Source organism: Odocoileus virginianus, chromosome 33, assembly GCF_023699985.2.
Source record: "Odocoileus virginianus isolate 20LAN1187 ecotype Illinois chromosome 33, Ovbor_1.2, whole genome shotgun sequence".
Classification (NCBI taxonomy): Eukaryota; Metazoa; Chordata; class Mammalia; order Artiodactyla; family Cervidae; genus Odocoileus; species Odocoileus virginianus.
In genome coordinates this window covers 26,600,110-26,621,625 of record NC_069706.1, presented here as the reverse complement: position 1 = coordinate 26,621,625, position 21,516 = coordinate 26,600,110, and the positions used below count along the sequence as shown (strand labels likewise).

Genomic DNA, 21,516 nt, shown 5'->3' with positions numbered 1-21,516 from the left:
CTGGCTTACTTCACTCTATAATGGGCTCCAGTTTCATCCATCTCATTAGAACTGATTCAAATGAATTATTTTTAACGGCTGAGTAATAGTCCATGGTGTATATGTACCACAGCTTCCTTATCCATTCGTCTGCTGATGGGCATCTAGGTTGCTTCCATGTCCTGGCTATTATAAACAGTGCTTCGATGAACACTGGGGTGCACGTGTCTCTTTCAGATCAACACACTGGTTCTTGACACAGGTCTTTTGTCCTCTAAATTCACCATATTCAATTCTTCCTCTTCATTTAAATCTGTGCTATCCTACTCAGGGTGCTCTTAATCAACTTTAATTTTTCTAAAACTAGTGTCAGCTATACTTAAAAGTGCTACTTTCTCCCTGAAGCCATCATTCACACTGAATATCCATTCCCTTAAAATGCTTTCAGTTCAGTTCAGTCACTCAGTTGTTTCCGACTCTTTGCGACCCCATGAATAGCAGCATGCCAGGCCTCCCTGTCCATCACCAACTCCAGGAGTTTACTCAAACTCATGTCCATCGAGTCGGTGATGCCAGCCAGCCATCTCATCCTCTGTCGTCCCCTTCTCCTCCTGCCCCCAATCCCTCCCAGCATCAGGGTCTTTTCCAATGAGTCAACTCTTCACATGAGGTAGCCAAAGTATTGGAGTTTCAGCTTCAGCATCATTCATTCCCATGAACACCGAGGCCTGAACTCCTTTAGGATGGACTGGTTGGATCTCCTTGCAGTCCAAGGGACTCTCAAGAGTCTTCTCCAACACCACAGTTCAAAAGCATCGATTTTTCGGCGCTCAGGTTTCTTCACAGTCCAACTCTCACATCCACACATGATCACTGGAAAAACCATAGCCTTGACTAGACAGAACTTTGTTGGCAAAATAATGTCTCTGCTTTTTAATATGCTATCTAGGTTGGTCATAACTTTCCTTCCAAGGAGTAAGTGTCTTTTAATTTCATGGCTGCAATCACCACCTGCAGTGATTTTAGAGCCCCCCAAAAATAAAGTCTGACACTGTTTCCACTGTTTCCCCATCTATTTGCCATGAAGTGATGGGACGAGATGCCATGATCTTAGTTTTCTGAATGTTGAGCTTTAAGCCAACTTTTTCACTCTCCTCCTTCACTTTCATCAAGAGGCTTTTTAGTTTCCCTTCACTTTCTGCCATAAGGGTGGTGTCATCTGCATATCTGAGGTTATTGATATTCCTCCTGGCAACCTTGATTCCAGCTTGCGCTTCTTCCAGCCCAGCATTTAGAACTTCATATGAACAACACAACAACTTGTTTTATAGTATTTTGTACTTTTAGATCATTAGTTAAATTCATTCATTAATTTTTGTCTGGTATGTGCAAGGCACTATAAATATAGACATATGTCTTAGTTATCCAAACACAAAACTACATTTACAGTGTATGGACTTCGCAGGTAGCGCAGCGGTAAAGAATCCACCTGTCAATGCAGGAGACACGGGTTCAATTCCTGGGTCAGCAAGATCCCCTGGAGCAGAAAATGGTAACCCACTCCAGTATTCTTGCCTGGGAAATCCCATGGACAGAGGAGCCTGGCGAGCCACAGTCCATGGGGTCACAAAGAGTGGGAATCAATTGAGCAACTGAGTAGACAGTGTATGGACCTTAATGTCTTAAAACTATCTCAGTTCCTCACAATTTCTGCTGTAAAGTACAGCATACCCAGATAGACATCAGCTATGTTAAAGCAACCTGTAAAGTGTTCTAACTAGATTTTGCTCATTTTAGACAGTCGAGCTTTTAAAATTCAAATATGGTTACTGTAGAAATTATGTGTATTGATTACATATTGCTGTGTAGCAAATTACTATCTTAGCTTCTGTGGGTCAAGAATTTGGGAGCGGCTTAGTTGGGTAGTCCTAGCTCAGGGTCTCTCACGAGGTTGGAGAAGAATTTAATTTGAGTCCACCTTTTGAAAGGAGTGTCAAGGAATTTGAGGACATGTTTTAAACCACCAGACTAGGTTTATTCATTGTGTGTTCACTGTAGACAAACTGGAAAATAGAGACAGGCCAAAAAAAAAAAAAAAAAAAGGAAGGAAGCAGAGAAAGCAGTATCCAATGGATAACATCACTACTTGGCTGTATATAATTCCATATATGTATTAAAATACATATTAAAAAAATACATATGAACTTTCTCAAAATACATACTGTATATACTATTTTATAATCTGCTCTTTCACTTAGTATTATGTGAAGACAATTCTCAAGTCAGATATTCTTCTATAACATTTTTAAATGGATGCCTAACATTTCATCATATGTAGGTACTAGAACTTATTTAACTAATTCTAAATACACTGCAAGACACTTAGGGTATTTCAGGTTTTCCCTATTTTATACATTTTGTTAAACCAACATCCTTATGGCTAATTTCTTTCACATTCATGACTTTTGAAAATTCCTAGATATGGAATTCATGGAGCAAAGTCTGCAATTTTAAAGCTTCTGATAATTTATCTTAGCCTTCAGGGTTTTTTTCCCTTACCTTTTGTCTCCCTCTGCAATTTTTAACTGCAATCATCAAGAGTCCACTCAGCCAAATGTCTGTATCAAATATCTGTAACAACGTCTGCAAGAGTTCTTTGCTCAAATTTTGATTACTGTTTAACTGAATTTGTGCCACTGCCTCAAGGCAACCAATGTTATCAGCTAAAGATATTTTACACACACACAATATGGTCTTTTCTCTCCATTTCACACAAATAATAGCACCTTGCACTCAATTCTGCCATTTGCTTTTTTTTCTCTTGACAGTTTATCTTGTAAATCATTTCGTATCAATATACAGAAAAACTTTTTTTGTAGCTTTATTTTGTAGCTTTATATATAGCTTTATGTTTTTCCAGTAGTCACGTATGGATGTGACAGTTGGACCATAAAGAAAGCTCAGTGCCAAATTGATGCTTTTGAACTGTGGTGTAGGAGAAGACTTTTGAGAGTCCCTTGGACTGCAAGGAGATCCAACCAATCCATCCTAAAGGACATCAGTCCTGAATGTTCATTGGAATGACTGATGTTGAAGCTGAAACGCCAATATTTTGGCCACATGATGCAAAGAGCTGACTCGTTTGAAAGGACCCTGATGCTGGGAAAGACTGAAGGCAGGAGGAGAAGGGGACGACAGAGGATGAGATGGTTGGATGACATCACCGACTCAATGGACATGAGTTTGAGTAAACTCCGGGAGCTGGTGATGGACAGGGAGGCAAGGCCTTCTGCAGTCCATGGGGCCGCAGAGTCGGACATGACTGCGCAATTGAACTGAACTGATAGTGTGTGTGCCATAATTTTCTTAACCTGTATTCTACTGACAGAGATTTAGACTTTTTACTCTTTTACTATCACAAAATAGCCTTGTACAAACATCTAATTTTCTCTCCTTAATTTAGGAATGAACAACTTAGCGAGGTAAAATTAAAACTGTCTCTGTTCTGGTCTGCATGCCTGTCTGTCCAAAGCTCTCCTCAGTCTAAGCTCTTCTGGTCCCAGAATGTCCTTTATAAATAAGGTTCCTAAAGCAATTATCCTTCAATTAAAAATAAGTATATAAGTAAGGTTCCTTTCTCCCATCTCTTTTTATGAATTATCCAAAGGGAAATACAAAGGCTTACCATTTACAGTGTTCATTTCTTTAAGAAATTCTGTGAAAATAAAACTTTTTCACAAATTTTTTTGCATTATTTACCCCTCAGTTCCACATTCTGCTGTTGCCAGAAAGGCTGCTTTAAACTCTGTCACCTCTGGTGAAAGGGGAAAATTTCTGACTGACATCCAAGCAGAAATGAAGGTTCTAGCTCTGCTTTCTCTCCTCTATAAAACCCATCCCATCTCCAAGGACTTTTCCACGAAGCCCCCCACGAAACGCCACTAGTTTACTTGTCCCCTACTGCAGAGGCACTAAAATATATGGTTAAAAGCATTTTCCACCAAGTATCACTGAAGCACAGATCCTTGGGGCCTTTGCAGTTGCTGTTCTCACTGTGAGAAACGCTCTTACCCTTGGGGAGGCTTGCCTCCCCGCTTCCTTAAGGCCTCCGTTCAAATACTGGCCCTTCAAAAAAAACTCCCGCCCTCTCCGACCCCTAACTCTCTACACCTCGCTTATGCTGCTTTTGCTTCCTATCATCACCGTCTAATTAATATAGGTGTTTGTATCTGGCCTCTATGAATTTAAACTCCATGAAGGTAGTCTTGTTTCCTGCTCTACCTTCAGAATCTAGCTAGCACTTGGGAGATCATTCAGAACACCTTATTTCATTATCAGTGAACGAATATCATTCCAATTACGGGCACAAGTTCTATAATACACATGAAGGGGTTCGGAAATGTGTGAAATACATAAAAGTAAGGCATTATTACTGCCTGAATCTAACTTTTGTTTACTGGATGAACAGACAAAACGCAAGTAGAACCAACTCGGCTCTGTCGATCCCTAAAATTGTCCGTTTTCTTCATTTCAGTTCTTATTATGTGCCCACACAGTGCCTCAAAAAATATTTACTCAAATGAGGAACTTAATGGTGAGAAAGGTTAAGTAACTGACCCAAGGTCCAGAGACAACCACGCTAGAGGTCTGACTCACTCTCTCAAGGCTGGAGCTGACCTACCACATTAATAAGAAAACGTTTGAAGGTAGAAGCAACGGTCTTTGTGCCCTAGGAAACGGTTCTGACGCGCTAGGCCCGGACAAAGTTTCCACGCCCACGTCCATCTCCGGTTTTCTACAGTCCGGCCGCCGGGTTTCTGACGTCAACTGAGTGCGACGAGGCGCCGCCTTGACGCCCTGCTCTTCCTGTGACCTTCAGGCCCGCGGAGACGTCGGAAAACGGAAGGCCTGTGCGCTGATTGGCCGCGCGCTAAGGCCAGCCCCGCCTCCCAACTTCCGCTGTCGCTCTTCGCAGAATCCGCCAGGGTCTCTGAGTGTCCCGCTTGTCTACGTCGCTTAGGAGTGCAGTCAAGATGCCTCGTGGAAGCCGAAGCCGCACTTCTCGCGTGGCCCCTCCTGCCAGGTGAGACTACCGCGGGGATGGGGTCCTGCCCTTGCCGTGACACAGAAGGAGACTGTGCTTTGCCTCGGGACGGCGGGGCCTCTACGGGCGAGGGCTTCCGAAGGCTGGGGCGGCGTGGGCCTTTCTCCGGTCGCCGCAAACTGGTTATGAGGCTTTGGGTGGCTTTCCCGTTAGTGCAAACTTCCTAATTTCGAATGTCCATGAGTTATTTCTTAACATATTTTAGAGTGCATTTTATGTTAAAACATGTTAGTTCTAGAAAGTGGATATTTGTAAGTGTAATCTGGCTGAAACGTCAAAAATAGCAACGACAACAATAAGAAAAAAAAATTAGAAGAAAGATGGTATAAACAGGAAAATGATCGGATCTCAGTTCAAGTAAATAACCTTTGAGCGCCTTCCATAAGCAGTGAGCGTTCCGAGGGCTCAGCCCAGTGTACAGTTCCTAAGGTTTCACGTGTGCATGACGTTTCCGGTTCATAAGATACTTGTAAAATATACTGTCAGTTGCACCTCCTGATAGCCTCAGAAGGTAGGTGTTTTCCTGTTACAGGAACAAGGAAACTGGAGAAGCAGAGTAAGGGACTTGTCCAAGGTCATGCAGAGGTAGGAGATAGGTGGGCCCTGGGCCAGGCAGCTGGTATTTGTCAAGTGGAGTAAAACTGAAGCTTTGTTCTCGCCCTGATTCTAAGGACAAAGCTAGTGGCAGACGCTAAACTCTGCTGAAATGAAGAGATAAAGTGTCCTCTCCTGAGGTCAAGGAAAACTTTCCTCTCTGCACATGGGCAGAAAGGCTCCGTGGGGGTCAGAAAGAGGGTGTGCCACCCCGTGATAAGTGTGGAATGTACCACAGGCCTCCACGATGGGATCCATCTTAGCGAAAAGTTGCGCGCGCATCTTGGGGAGGGTTCTAGGAATAGTCACTGTGTGAAAAACAGACAAGATAATTGGCCAAATGTAAACAAAGACTCTGAAGGACTGTCCTGTATAAGTGATTTAAATCACCTCTCTACTGAGTGTGTCCCTCAGGATGCTGGCACTCCTCTCTGGGTGTGTATTTCTGCCTAGTTTCTGACTTAAGTTAAACTATATACCTGTTTTTTTAGTTTTTGCCAGTTGGAAACATTTTTGCTTTCAAACAGGGGATGAGCCAGGAACTCTGCATCTAGCCTCCATCCCCTGGTGGTCTCAGTTCAATTCAGTCGCTCAGTTGTGTCCAACTCTTTGCGACCCCATGGACTGCAGCACACCAGGCCTCCCTGTCTATCAACAACTCCCGGAGTTTCCTCAAACTCATGTCCATTGAGTCGGTGATGCCATCCAACCATCTCATTCTCTGTTGTCCCCTTCTTCTCCCACCTTCAATCTTTCCCAGCATCAGGGTCTTTTCAAATGAGTTGGTTCTCATTTGGCCATCAGTTTTGGCCAAAGTATTGGAGTTTCAGCTTCAACATCAGTCCTTCCAATGAACATTCAGGACTGATTTCCTTTAGGATGAGCTGGTTGGATCTCCTTGCAGTCCAAGGGACTCTCAAGAGTCTTCTGGTGGTCTAGTGGTTAGGATTCCTGATTTTCCTCCTGGACATGAAAATTCATTCCTTATTACCCTGGACAGGGAGCTAAGATCTCTCTTCAGGACCACTCACTGCTGTCCTTCTCTATGTATGGAGAAGTCAGGTCTCAGAGTTTTTTGGTGACATCTTCAAAATGTTTAGCACAGTACCCCATTGCTTCTCTCGACTAAGGTGAATTGTGTTCAAACAGTGTGTTAGGAGTGTAGAGAAGGAGTTCAGTAATGGAAAGATGCTACTATCCAAAGGAGGGGAAGCCACATTTTTTGTGCAGTTAGACCAGATACTGGATACCACCTGATTGGATGTCATAAACTTATGACCTAGCCTCAACTGAGGGAAGAGTACTCAAGGAAACAATCTAACAAACAAACAAACAGAGAGTATAATCTATGTGAAAGATTTTTAGAGCGGTACTGGACACATTGGGTGGTGGTTTAGTCGCTAAGTTGTGTCCCATTCTTGCGACCCTGTGGACTGTTGCCTGCCAGGCTTCTCTGTCTGTGGGATTCTCCAGGCAAGAATACTGGAGTGGGTTGCCACTGGACATTTTAGTGAAGTTTTAAAGATATCCAGATGTATAACAGTCCAGGCAAGTCAGTTCCACTTGCTGGGTTTCAGTTTTCTAATCTGTGAAATGAAGGAATTGGACTAAGTTTATTTCTGTAGATGCCTGTCCGTCTTTACTCAGTTGTTACCTCCCTTGAGGGTCCTAAAATTGCAACATCCCAGAACATGCTGCCCTCCCTCTCTTAATATTTTTTCCTTAACATTCACTTGATCCCTCAATGTCAGCTCCATAAAGGCAGAAGGTTTTGTCTCATGAACAGTTATATCAATTTTAATGAAGTTTTGGGATAACCGTGTTCTTAAAGATGCTATAGACTTTGTGAATACATGGACATGGTTGCAAAAAAGCAGGGAAGAGAAGTTTATACTCAGTGATTACAACCTTAACAAAAGGTTCAAGAGAGGAAATGATGTAAATAGCTTAGGGAATTATGTTCTGTGAAGTTTTCTTGTGTGTATATCGTATTTGTGTTTGATCACTTAAAACCCTGAGGTTTAGTTTAATATACAAGGGTTGTCTGTTTAAGTTGACAGTTTCCAAACCTGGCTGGGAATGGGAACTTACTACTTTTTGTTCCTTTCTTTCGCAGCCGCGCGCCTCAGATGAGAGCAGCGCCCAGGCCAGCGCCCGCAGCTCAGCCACCAGCAGTGGCTCCACCATCTGCTGTTGGCTCCCCTGCCGCTGCTCCCCGGCAGCCAGGTCTGATGGCCCAGATGGCAACCACTGCTGCTGGCGTGGCTGTGGGTTCTGCCGTCGGCCACACTCTGGGTCACGCCATCACTGGGGGCTTCAGTGGAGGAAGCAGTGCTGAGCCCTCAAGGCCTGATATCACTTACCAGGTAAGACTTGAGGCAGCATTCCCTTTGGTTGTGTATTTTATGAGAAAACCTAGTTGTTTGTAGGTTCCTTATGTGTCTCCACTGTCTCCATATGTGGAAAATGGTTTATCAAGAGCCACATTTGGCAGTTGAGTTAGTACCTTCCTTAGGCCAGCATCAGAAAATCATGTACATGTGGTATTTCTCCCCAAGGCATAGAATTGTAGCAGTTCATCCTGATGCACTGTCAAGCAGCCCCTTCCCCCTTATTTTGAGTGTTCTGGGGAGTTCCCTGGTGGTCCAGTGGTTAAGACTTAGTTGTTTCACAACCATGGGCCCTGGTTCAGTCCCTGATTGGGGAACTAAGATCCCACAAGCCAGGTGGCCTGGCATAAATGAATGAATGAATGAATATAAATATATATATATTTTCCTGGTCACTCTTAACTCATCCAGTCTCAATCTTAGTTAAGTGTTCAGAAATACTTTTTGTAACTCTAATGCTCTCTGTTCTCTGATATCTTTCCTAATACTTGCCACTGCCCTTATTTCTGACATGTGAATTTTCTTCTCTAGGGAGGGTGGGCATATATTTCGTTGTATTTCTAGTGTACCTAAAGCTTGCGTTCCTCTGTTTTTCTGTAGTAATCCCATTTTTTCCTTGTTGAAACGTCACTGAACCGTTGATCTTTCGATGCCCAAACAACCACTTTAAATTGCATCTTTGTTCGTGAGTCTTTCTGACTACAACTGGAATTACAGTTGCAGTAATTACAGTTCATTTCCTTCTGCCTTTAAATTTCTTCCTATTCCATGTTAAGAGATGGGAACTTGGTAATTGGAGTCTGGTGCTAGTTTTGTTTCCCCAGTTAACCTCAAAGAGTGGCTATTTCTCTTGGTCTGGGTGTAAGTCTGATTTCCTTTCTTAATAGTCCTAAATGTTGCATGTTTGTAGGAACCTCAGGGAACCCAGCCGGCACAACTGCAGCAGAATGGCCCCTGCTTCTATGAGGTGAAACAGTTTTTGGAGTGTGCCCAGAGCCAGGGTGACCTTAAACTTTGCGAGGGTTTCAGCGAGGTGCTGAAACAGTGCAGATTGGCCAACGGTAGGTGACCTCTCAATTCATGATTGAACTTGGATCTGTTTCGTACACTGAATGGTAATCCTGGGCCCTGTAACACTTACGGAGTCTGTGTTTGATAAATTAAACTGACAAATTGGAGGAGATTTTGTTTACTCTAAAAATAATCTAACTCTTCTAACAAGGAGCTGTACCAGAGACCTCTAGGCATTATCTTACCTTTTGCCAGTTATCTTCTTAGTCTGATTCTTCCTTAAGCAGGTATAGATTAGTGTGCCAAGATCTTACTGTGGCTATTGCATAGCCTCAGTGCTGATTTCACCAGAGTCCAGAAATGTGCACAAGATTTGATGGAGCATTGTCAGTCTACACACCCCCTTCGAGAGATACAAGTTTATTAGATCCCTCTGAGGGACTTTGAGCTTTAGGCTCTTTGGAATATTAGCAGTCAACTTATTCTCTCTCTTGCTCTTTTTTTTTTTTTTTTTGGTAATTTCCTCCTATCAACCTAGGAATTCACCATCTATTAAAAATGCTTGTTTTCATTTTACTGCCTTTATTTATGGCAGGAAATATGGCAGAAGTTAATTTTTTCAGGTGGTTGAACTGTGGAATTAAGAGATTGCATGGCCAAGTTTTATCAGAAGTCTATGGTGAAGCTCCATCTAATACCAAAGTGACTATACTTCTGCTTCAGAACTCTGTGCCCAGAAGTACATATACCCTCTCTTTTTCAGTTGTGGCAAGTGTAGAGTTGAAGTTTGGTTGGTGACAAGATACCTAGGGCTCCCCTGGTAGCTCAGTTGGTAAAGAATCCTCCTGCAGTGCAGGAGACCCTGGTTCTATTCCTGGGTTGGGAGGATCCACTGGAGAAGGGATGGGCTACCCACTCCAGTATTCTTGGGCTTCCCTGGAGGCTAAGCTGTTAAAGAATCCTCCTGCAATGTAGGAGACCTGGGTTCAATCCTTGGGTTGGGAAAATCCCCTGGAGAAGGGAATGACTACCGACTCCACTATTCTAGCCTGGAGAATTCCATGGACTGTGTAGTCCATGGGGTCACAAAGAGTCAGACACAACTGAGCGACTTTCACTTCACTTCAAAATACCTTAAACAGTTTCTTACGAAAGAAACTAATAACCTTGGCTTTCATCCCTCCTTTCATCATTTGGAGGACTTCTGCTTTGTTGAGAACATGTAGCTAGTGCTCTTCTAACAAACCTTTTCTATTTGCAGGATTAGCTTAATCAAGAAGTTCCAGTTGAAGACGTGAAAAATCACCTCTCGTGACCATGTTGATTTAGCATTTAAAATATAATAGTGAAGATGTGAACTGTGAGACCACCCATTAAACCTCTCCTTAATCATTAATAGCTTTTGTTCTTCACAATTGCAGTGGATGAGGGCGTTGTCACTGTATAGAAGTTCATTGAGATGGTATTGAGTTTGGGATTGGGCAGAAGAGGTGGTTGTGGCCTCTTAAGCGTGCTTTTCTGATGTTATTGTTTGTGGTTTAATTAGAATAAAGTGATTCTTTCTAGTCACTTTTCTGTCTTTCTTAAGTAGAAGGTTATAAATCACACATGCTGAACAAAATGGATTTTGCAGGAAAACACAGCTGTCTCTACGTGTATATAGTTATAGTTTCTGGATATTAAAGCAGTGGCCACATTGTTGCTCCCCAGCAAATGTGCTGCTCCTTAAACAGGTTCCAGGTGCAGTACTGTCCTAAATCAGGAGAGTGATAAAGGAAACATGGGAGCAGAGCCATTATGCGTGCGGTCTCCATGTGGCCAGGTCAGCAGTACCTACCACTGTCACCCTGGAACATCCAGTTAATTGGTTGGAGATGGAAAATCATTCCCTTAATGCAGGTGGTTCCCCTGCCAGTGCTTTCACTCTACATAAGGCATTATGGGGCCTTCCCTGGTGATCCAGTGGTTAAGAGTCTGCCTTGCAATGCAGGGTCGTGGGTTCCATCCCTGGTCAGGGGACTGAGATCCCACATGCCACAAGGCAGCTAAGCCTGTGTGCCACAGCTAGAGTCCATGTGCTTCGATGAAAAATCCCATGTGCTGCAACTAAGACTTGACGTAGCCAAATTAAAAAAAAATTTTTTTTAATTCATTCTATTTAAGGCATGGCATGTTGCTCTTCCTGAAAGATTAAAGTTGCCTACTCCATGTTACCTTAAGGAGATGGACTCCATTTAGTGTGCATCTTTTTTTTTTTTTTTAATGAATCCAGCTCTGTCCTTCACCACTCAAAATTTCATTTGCTTCTGGGAGTTGACCTCAAGTCTACATGGTCTGCAGTTTTCTGACTTTCAAATATACCTCTCAGGGCTCCCATTATCTGATTTTTATTTTCCTCTCTGTTACCATGAGGTGAGTGAAATGCTGTTGAGTGAATTATTCAGTTGTTACCTCCTATCCTCAGCAGTGTTCTCAGAGTGCCCCATTCTGTACCTAATCTAATTCAGTTCCTCAAAGAGGCCAAGACTGCATTGCCCAAGGACATAAATGACCATAGACAATTCATTCTCGTCCAGTCGCCCAGCCTATTCCCTCCTGGGTTCACCAGGGGTCTCCTTTGCCTATTTTCCTAAATGCTTAAGATCTGAGTTCATAGTGTTAATGCTGTTTATGTCCAAGGCAAGATGGTTATGTTGGGTACCCAAATAGGGTTGAAGCAGTGAATCCAAGGAAAATGAACCTCTGAAAATAAAATGCAAAAGTCTGGCTGACCTGGCCTCTCCCTGGGGGGGAACCATGACTGTACAGAAAAGGGCACAGGGAATGATTCACTAAGTGTGTTGGCCTTTTGCCCTGAGGTCAGAGGGATTTTTGTCTTGCATTGAAACTAAACTAGCATGAGTTTAGCTTAGAATCAGGAGAGGGAAAAAAATGAGTCTTTTTGACAGTAAGAGGGGACTTAAGTGTTTTTATCCTTGGGACCAGATGTTGCATCTCAGTAAGCTGGTGGCCTTTATGGATAGACACAAAGTCATTTACAACTCCTTTCTGTGTAGCAATTCAGCAAAGTATTTCCCTGGAATGAAAGAGATGGTGACGTGGAAAGAGCACATGGGCCTACACCTGGGGTTGACTCAGGCCCTTCTACTTGGTGACCTCATTGAACAAATCACGTTCTCTAAAACTGGCTTAATACCAGAGTTTTAGGGGCCCAAGTGAGAGTGCATTTGCAGTACATTGTAAAATGCTCATTAAGTGGGTTTTTATAGGCTCAGCATCTGTATGAAGCACAGTATTATCCGTTTCTTCATTTGGTGTATTAGAATTAGGGGTTTGAAGAACAGGTAGCTTTGGAATGAGAGAGCATTAAAAAAAGTGTCTACCGGGACTTCCCTGGTGGTCTGGTAGCTAAGACATAACGCTCCCAATGCAGAAGGCCTGAGTCAGGGATGTAGATCCCACATGCCGCAACTAGAGTCCTCATGCAAAGAAGTGACAAAGAAGATCAAAGGCCCCTCCAGCCGCAGCTAGGACTTGACACAGCCAAATAAATTATAAATAAAAAATAAATATGAAAAAACTTAATTTGTTTGAAATATTTTTTTTAAGTGCCCTTTTTGTGCCAGCATACATTATTTCCAATTCTGTCAACCTCTTAAGCTATAATCACACTGTTGAGGACCCTCACTCAAGGAGCCCAAAGCTGCCCACAGTTAATGCCCAAGTGTTTTTCCTGGCACATGGACCTCCTCTCATTCATCAGGAACTGCTGGCTGAAAACAAAATGGGTTAAGAGTGAAATCTTGGAGGATGATCAGAGATGGAGTACTGGATAACCTTTGAGGTCTGCATTTGGTCAGGCAGCCACACAAACCGTAGCTGAGCATCTCCCCCGAGCAGTCAGGCTTGCAGCGTGGGTGCACAAGGGTGTCTCCAGGGCGCTCAGCACACAGAGAAGCCAGTACATTCCTGGCAAGCTGGCTTTGTTCTCCAGGCCTGGAGGCTGAGTGAGCTCCCGAGGGAAGACATCGCGGACTGACCACCACGTGCTGTTCTGCCTGCTCCCAGGCCACCCGAACTTCCTTCACCCTCCACCAGAGGTCACCGCCTGGTGAGACTTGGCCTGCCAAGCCTTGGCCAGCCTCCCAGCTTTGCAGTTGTGCTTTATTTTTGGCACATCAGCCTTCCGTCCTCAAGTAGAAAAGCACGAAGGAAGAACAGCAAGATACGCTACTCGGGCCGCAAGTGTCTGCTCGGGACGCGCTTCAGTCCTCCGCTGTTCCTTCTCCCTGGGGAGGTCCGGGACTTTTGGGATTCCCATCCCGTTCACTCCAGGGCCTGTGAGGACATAGCGGTGAGTAGCTGGGTCAGTGAATGATAAAAGCCAGGTGGGGAGCAGGAGAGGTCATGGGGTAGAGAAGACAGAACCCTCCCAAACCCACTAGGCCTACTTCTCCCCACTTCTGACAGTAGACGAACCCAGGAGAATGGCAGCATTGACTTTTGAAAGTTATTTGTCCACAGGAGGTAGATCCCTGTGACTGTTTGCTGACTCTCAGTTTTAGGGAGCGATGTTATGTTCCAAAAAGGACTGGGCTATGTCCTCACATTTGGGGACCCTTTCCAAAGGCGTCTTGGGGGATGCAGGTGGGGGCAGTGGACAGAGGCACGAAGCTGGCCCCAAGTTAGGCCTAGAGCAAGGGGATGGGGCAAGATGCCCGCCCCCCCCGCCCAGTGCCAGAACTCGGGTGAAGCTGGTTATGCCAGGGAATGGGGTACCCGAATGGGATGGCATGCCAGGCTGGGGCCGGATACACCCTCTGCGCATGGAGGGCTGGGGGAAAGGAGAGACCTCCTACCCGGCTTTGAGAGGTGGGGAGGGGGAGAACAGATGCCTGCCTTGGAACTTTACAGGACTCACCAGGAACTGGGTTAATTTTTCCGGGGAACAGACACTCCTGTGCTTAGCCAGGGTTGCTGACGAGGGTGGAGTGGAGGCAGCGCCAGGCCTGCCACTGGCAGAGGAGATTCTTGTTATTCTTGTCCTTCCCCCGGTAACCAGGCACCCAGCAGTGAGGACACCAGGCTTCCTGGAACAGCCAGCCTGTCCCCAGGCAGCCTGGGCTGCCGCCAGTCAGCAAACTGGCCCCTTGATCAGGCCAGGCCTTCTTGGACCCAGAAAGCAGGATGGAAGTGGAACCAGAGGCAGCTTTGGCTGTGCTGGGTGGAAGCTCATGCCTGTTTTCTCTCTGCCCCTCTTCCGGTCGGTACAGCATTTTCTCCATTCCTCAGATCCTCCGAGTGAGGAAGGAGTTCAGTGCCCAGTGGCCTCCACGTTCCTGAAGCAAAGCTGGCCAGCTCCTCTGGGTCCAGGCCCGAGTGTCCTGGCTCTGCTCTGCCCAGAGTGCAGCGGGAACACCCAGGGCTCACTGGTCATCGTTAGGTAGGGCACGGGGCATGCTGAGGACAGGACCATCCTGTGGGCAGGAATCTGGGCCAGAGGGATACCTCTGGCCGCTGACTTACATCTGTGGAGCAGCACTAGTAATAACACCTGCCCTGGGCACAACGGGAGGGATGGTTGGGAAGTCCCAGAGACCGTCACAGTTGGATGGAGTGGGCACATGACCACGAGTGACACCAGAGGCCAGGACCAGGACTCACCCATCAAGCTCTGCATCCCTCGGAGCACCTGGCCCAGTGCTTCTCAGAGTATGAAAGAAAGAAAGGAAGGAGGAAAGGGGACTTCCTTGGTAGTCCGGTGGTTAAGATGCCAAGCTTCCAGTGCAGGGGGTGTGGGTTTGATCCCGGGTTGGGGAACTAGGATCACGCATGCCCAGTGGTGCAGCCCCCAAAATAAAATAAAACAACAATATAGGGGGGAAAAAAACTTAAAAAAGGAAGGGAAAAAAGAAGAAAGGAGGAAAGAGAACAGAGGAAGGAAGGAAGAGAGCAGGAGGGAGAGTGACAACAGAAGTCCTGGTTGAGGACAAGAGTGAGGAAGCAGCAGTGGGAAGCAGAGGAAGCCTGTCCTGGAAGGACAGGTGTTTTCCAGGTAGGACAGTTACTACTGGAGCAATAAGGTGAGATTATAGGGGCGCCGTATTTGAAGATGAAACCGTGAAGTTTCTCACCTTTTCCACAAGTGCAGAGGGCAGGCAAAGGAAAGCAGGACCAGCTTCATCTCCTCAAAGAGGAAAAGAAACAGCACTTTAATTTGTCCTTTGCAGAGTTTGTTGGTGGTTCTTCCTAAACCCAGGGGTGTGTTGGCCTTGTCAGAGCTAACCCTGGGGCCCAGTGGTCTGATGATTCCTGCCTCGAACCTGGGCTTGGACCTGGCTGACTATCTGCTGCTCCTTCTGGGGAGCAACAGCTAACAAGGAGAACATTTTGGGAGCCATGTGGTCACCTGGGGTCACAAGAGTTTATACCAGTGGGGAGAAGCAAGCTGGGCTCTTTCCAGAGCTTTCTAAAAATTCACAAGTGGTTTTAAAATTATTTTTTTATTTTAAAAAATTTATTGATTTTTAATTGAAGGGTAATTGTTTTACAGTGTTGTGTTGGTTTCTGCCATGTACCAACAGGAATCAGCCATAACTGTACTTATGTCCCTTCCTTCTTGAACCTCCCTCCCACCCCCCATCCTATTGCACCCCTCTAGGTTGACACAGAGCACCAGGTTGAGCTCGCTGTGTGATACAGCACATTCCCATTGGCCATCTATAAAATTCACAAGCATTTATTTTGAATATTCACAAGAGGTCAGCCCTCTGCCAGGAAATACAAAGCTAAAGGAGAGATGGTTTTAGCCCTCACAGACCACATCCCCTAGGTCAGGAAGGCTGACGGTTTCTTTCTGTTCCCCTTTTAGAGCTGATATGACCCAGGACAAGTCGCTGCCAGACTCCTATTCTGCACAGGGCTTCTATGAGAACTATGAGCCCAAGGAGATCCTGGGCAGGTAAGGCCCAGACCTCCCCCACGAAGTGCTAGCCGAGGTTCCGGCCAGCTCTGCAGGCAGGAACAATCTCTTCTTGACTCTGAGCCCTGACTGTCTTCATCTCCAAAGCACTGTCCACTTGGAGAAAACTTCAGTTTGGGGTTTTGGATGGAGGAAGCAGGTATAAGGGCACCCAGATCTGAGACCCTCCCAGCAAAGGGAGCCCCACCCCCTCCAACCCCAGAGCTGTTGACAGCACATCCAAACCCAGCCTTGGCTCAGGGTCAGGGATCAGGTGTCAGAATGAAGCTTGTGGTCCTAGGAGTGAGTGTACCGTTTCTTCCTCTGGGCTGAGAAAGAGCACTGAACCAGGAACCAGGAGGCCTGAAAGCAGACTTCTTCCTTTCTGGCTCCAGGCAAATCACCCCCACCCCCTGTGCCTTATTCAACCTTCCGTCCCCCAAAGCAGGGGTTCCTAACCTCCGGGATCTAATGCCTGATGCTCTGAGGTGGAGCTGATACAATACTAATAGAAATAAAATGCACAATAAATGTAATGCGCTTGAATCATCCCAGAACCATCCCTTATCCCACGGGTCCGTGGAAAAACTGTCTTTCATGAAACTGGCCCCTGGTGCCAAAAATGGGCCCCAAAGTTGGGGACTGCTGCCCCAAAGCTCACAGGGAGTTGGGGGACAAGGCAGGACCTCTCTGCTGTGGCCTGAATGTGGGCCTCCCCCGGGGTGAGGGGCCCCCGGGACCATCTGTCCTCTGCACCCCCAGGGGAGTGAGCAGCGTCGTCAGGCGCTGCATCCACAAGCCCACGTGCCAGGAGTACGCTGTGAAGATCATCGACATCACCGGCGGGGGCAGCTTCAGCTCTGAGGAGGTGCAGGAGCTGCGAGAGGCCACGCAGAAGGAGGTGGACATCCTGCGCAAGGTCTCGGGACACCCCAACATCAGTGAGTGCTGGCCCTGAGCCACGGCAGGGTGCTCTGCCACGGTTCCACGCTGATAACCCAGGTCGGGGAGTGTGGCCCCAGTGCAGCTAGTCAGAAACACTCAGACTGTCTCCTGCAACCCAGGGCCCCGCTGATGCAGTGCCTGGAGGCTTGGGACTCCCAGCTCCACCTTCCTGCCCCCAGGATTCAGCTCCAAGCCTCCTCTTCCAGTCCCACAGAAGGGATGACAGGCAGGGGTGCGGGTGGGGGAATAGGGAGTTCAAAGTCCCTGCTGCCCCCTTTCCCGGGGGGAGGGGGAGGCTTCCTTTGAATCCTGATACCCCCTCCACCTTCTGAGTCAGCCCACAGCACCTTTAATCCCCTCTCCCCTGCGCCTCCACTGCCCCGCCTGGGCTCCTCCGCTCCTGAGAAGAGCTGTTTCCATTTCAGTACAGCTGAAGGACACCTATGAGACCAACACCTTCTTCTTCTTGGTGTTTGATCTGTAAGTACCCAGGCCTGGGGCCTAACTGAGAAAATTCTGTTGTCTTCGTGTACAATTAAACTGCCAGCTCTAGGAAGGCAGGAGCCTGCTGATGGACCTTGCAGTGTCCCAGTGTTTACTGGTATATCTTTTTGCTGCTGCTGCTGCCATTAGTGAATTCTCCTAGTGTGTTTTAAATGGAATTGAAGTGATCAAAACCGGAGACACACATTGCTTTTTAGGAACATGATACCGATAATGTCTGAAACAAGGGTTATATCTGTAATTTCTGGGCTGCTCCTCAAAGAGAACTCCCCTCCCTGCTGCACCAGCTAAGTTCAAGGATTTTCTTGTCTCCCTCTGATACTGGCTAAAATCTCTTGGACCCTGCTTTCCCTGGAGGGGTGGGCAGGATGCACCTTTTTTATTCAACCAAGGGAGACTTTCCCAGCCTTGCCCAGCTGCAGCTGTCTCAAATCTGCTCAGTGGCTCAGTTCTGTAGAGCCCTTGGGGGCAGCTCAAATGTCTCTAACCTTTGAAGAAGTTGCTTGGGAAGTTATTTTTAATGCTGCCTCAAGTTGCCCTCCAGGGTATAACTAGATTATTCCAGCAGAGACCTCCTTCTAGATCCTCCCAAGTGGGAAGATGGAACCACACTTCTTAATCCTAAGAAATCCCAAAACAGGCAAAACCGCTGCTCCATCACTTGTACTGTTGCTGCTTCCATTTGTTCCTGGAAAAAGTCAGGACACTCTGGTCCTTCTAATCTGGGTCTGGGACCTTGGGCCAGTGACTCAGAGTCCCTCTCTCCTCCCCTAAGCCTGATTTTGGCTTTGATGGGTTCCAGTCCATGCTATCACTCCCACACATGGGGGACCCTCACTATGGTGCCACCCCACCCCTCCAGTGTCCCTTGTTCTTTCTCCAAACTTTCCAGACAGCCTCTCCACTCACCTCCCCACCTCCTCCCTGCAGATTGTGGTCCTTCGTGGGGAGTGGGCCACTTTACCCCTGGAAGTGTTAGGTGGGAAACAGGGTAAGGAGGGGGTAGCCTGCTGGTCCATCCAGTGACAAATCCTCTGTCCCCGCAGGATGAAGAGAGGGGAGCTCTTTGACTACCTCACTGAGAAGGTCACCCTGAGTGAGAAGGAGACCAGGTGAGGGTCCACTTGCCCCTCTCTCTACTTCCAGTCTGAGTCCAGCTTAGGCACAGAGGTCATGGAGGCAGCATGGCATGCACTGGTCTGGTTGGGGAGTGTGCGCCGTGGGCTATGGCGGCATCCCTCCTTCCTTGACCCAGCCTAGGTGGGCCCGCCTGTCTGGAGTCCTCTGTCACTTGCAGTCGGGCTAGCCTATGGGCTTCGGTCTCCCCGCCTGTTACCTGACCCTGCAGAGTAGCAGATGAGGGTAACGTGTGCCTGTGCTACCCCAGGAAGATCATGAGAGCCCTGCTGGAGGTGATCGCCACCTTGCACAGACTCAACATCGTGCATCGGGATCTGAAGCCCGAGAACATCCTCCTGGATGATAACATGAACATCAAGCTTACAGACTTTGGCTTTTCCTGCCAGCTGGAGCCAGGAGAGAAGCTTCGAGGTCCGGTAACGTGGCCCTGGCCCATGTCAGGGGCTCAGGCTCTCTCATCAGCTCTCCCGGGAATGGGGACTGCCCGGGTTTCCCCCCCCCCCCCCCACCCAGAATAAAAAATTCTACCATTTCAAGGCTGGGTGTTTCTTCCCGGGACTGGGCTGAGCCAGGTTCCCACTGCCTGTGTTCCAGGCCAGTGCTGGCTCCTATAACCAAGCCACTGACAGGCCCCAAGGGGGTGGCCATAGGAGCCAGCACCCTGGCCTGCCCTTGGCTCTGAGCCTGGGGCTGTGTTCAGAGTCCCAGTCCGGCCATACCACTTCAGTTCCATGTCCACTGTCTCTGTGGGCCTTTCTCTTCCATGTGCCTCTGCTGACCTGCCCCGATGGAAACTGTCCCTGCAGAGGTCTGTGGGACCCCTAGTTACCTGGCCCCTGAGATCATCGAGTGCTCCATGAACGATGACCACCCCGGCTATGGGAAGGAGGTGGACATGTGAGTGTGTTGGGGGGAGGGAGGTGACCTGTAGGGACAGGGGTGCCCCTCTGACCGATAGCACCTGGCAGGGGAGGGGGTGATGGAGGTGGGCGCTACAGCCCGCCCACCTGCCTCCCTCCGCCGATCCCCCGGTGCCAGGTGGAGCACAGGGGTCATCATGTACACGCTGCTGGCCGGCTCCCCGCCCTTCTGGCACCGCAAGCAGATGCTGATGTTGAGAATGATCATGAGTGGCAACTACCAGTTTGGCTCACCGGAATGGGACGATTACTCGGACACCGTGAAGGACTTGGTGAGAGGCCGGGCATGCTGGCTCCCGGGCACAGGCGAGGGGCAAGTCCAGTGTTCTCAGCGTGGGGGTCGGAGTCAGGGGGGAGCGGTGAGAGAGATGGAGGCGCCTGCTGGGGGAGAGATCCCGGCCTGACACGTCCTCCGTTCCGCCTTGTTTCTCTCAGGTTTCCCGCTTCTTGGTGGTGAGTCCCCAGAGCCGCTGCTCGGCAGAAGAGGCCTTGGCGCACCCCTTCTTCCAGCAGTACGTGGTGGAGGAAGTGCGTCACTTCAGCCCCCGGGGCAAGTTCAAGGTACTGCGGGCTCACCTCCCACTCAGGGTCCCCGGGGCGGGCGCCGGGGCCCCTGAAACCCAAGCCCCCAGTGCCCTTCATAAGCACTCCTTACGACCACGGCGTTTCCAGAGCACCCGCCCTTACCCCTCCCACCCAGCCCTGTGATGGTTCCAGCTCAATTTCTTCTGGCTTCTGGCGCTGACAGCCTACAAGCCTGCAATTGCGGGTAGGGCGGAAACGGGGGTAATGGGGGTCGGGGGTCGGTGACGCTAGGACGCGCCCAGCCGACGCCACACGAGGCTTGGAGGCATACAAGCTCGGGTTGGCCTGCGCTGGACGCGGGAGGAGACAGGCCCAGGGGGTGTAGCCCGGTGCTCAGGCCCCGCCTCCCGCAGGTGATCTGCCTGACGGTGCTGGCTTCCGTGCGCATCTACTACCAGTACCGCCGGGTGAAGCCCGTGACCCGGGAGATCGTCATTCGAGACCCCTACGCCCTCCGGCCTCTGCGGCGACTCATTGATGCCTATGCTTTCCGGATCTACGGTCACTGGGTGAAGAAAGGGCAGCAGCAGAACCGGGCGGCCCTCTTCGAGAACACGCCCAAGGCCGTGCTCCTCTCCTTGGCTGAGGAGGACTTCTGAGGGGAGGGCCGGCGGCGTAGGTGGGGCGGATGTCAGGCAGGGTGCAGAAGCCACCGAAAGGGGGAGAGCGTGTGCAGGGCCCTGTCCAGAGGGTGCACTTGGCCCTGGCCAGGACCCCAGGAACCGGGGCCACTCTCCCCTCTCAGGGGCACTACTTGGTGGTCAGTGCAGTCGGAGTCAGGCCCCCAGATTGGGGGACCAGCTGCGGTCTAGAACCTGGAGCCTCTTGCAGCTCCACTGTCCAGGTAGGTTTACTACCATCTCCGCTTCTCCTCTGGGAGCCCCAGAGTTACTGACACTCAGTGCACTGCCCGGAGGGTCCCAGGGTGAGGATGAAAGAGACCAGTCTGAGAATCACAATCACAGACGATTTTTACTGACCCCACAATATCCAGTGACACCACGGGAGCCAGTTCTTCTCTGGGGACGTTTATAGAGGCATATGGGAGCCCTTGAATAATTAACAGTAGAAAGGGACCCATCTGCTGTTTCTTCTGAGTATCATTCATTCTGTGACTCCCATGGTGCACAGTCTCATCTGGTAAATCCATGGTTCTCCTAGACCCTTTTAACACTGACATTGAGCTTTAAAGAGCCCACGGAACTGCATTTCATGTGCTGGAAACCAGGTTCCCTTGGAGATGTGTGAAACCCCACAAATAAGGCAAATAAAGGTATCATTTTCTTTCTATGGCAACTTGCTGGGAGAATAAGGAGGCCCGGGGAGATTCTGGATTCCTTGAGAGCTCAGTTGGTAAAGAATCCGCCTGCAGTACATGAGACC

At 48.3% G+C, this 21,516-nt stretch overlaps 2 protein-coding genes across 3 annotated transcripts; both read left to right on the top strand.

The window, feature by feature from the left end:
* The first annotated feature begins 4,914 nt into the window (after window positions 1-4,914).
* CHCHD2 (coiled-coil-helix-coiled-coil-helix domain containing 2) lies at window positions 4,915-10,641 on the top strand. The gene is made up of 4 exons (XM_020893718.2): window positions 4,915-5,062; window positions 7,794-8,043; window positions 8,978-9,128; window positions 10,340-10,641. Exons 1-4 carry the CDS (start codon window positions 5,013-5,015, stop codon window positions 10,348-10,350), a joined length of 462 nt encoding a protein of 153 aa, XP_020749377.1. The 5' UTR covers window positions 4,915-5,012; the 3' UTR covers window positions 10,351-10,641.
* Window positions 10,642-10,746: 105 nt separating this feature from the next.
* Window positions 10,747-21,423, top strand: PHKG1 (phosphorylase kinase catalytic subunit gamma 1). 2 transcript variants are annotated; one of them, XM_020893720.2, is made up of 10 exons: window positions 10,747-13,432; window positions 15,950-16,039; window positions 16,802-16,980; window positions 17,410-17,464; window positions 18,535-18,600; window positions 18,876-19,039; window positions 19,435-19,525; window positions 19,667-19,820; window positions 19,984-20,109; window positions 20,487-21,423. In XM_020893720.2, the coding sequence occupies exons 2-10, from the start codon at window positions 15,957-15,959 to the stop codon at window positions 20,730-20,732; spliced, it is 1,164 nt and encodes a 387-aa protein (XP_020749379.1). In that variant the 5' UTR covers window positions 10,747-13,432; window positions 15,950-15,956; the 3' UTR covers window positions 20,733-21,423. The 2 variants fall into 2 exon arrangements, with proteins under 2 accessions (XP_020749379.1, XP_070317362.1); XM_070461261.1 differs by lacking the exon at window positions 10,747-13,432 and adding an exon at window positions 13,442-14,521.
* Window positions 21,424-21,516: the final 93 nt, after the last annotated feature.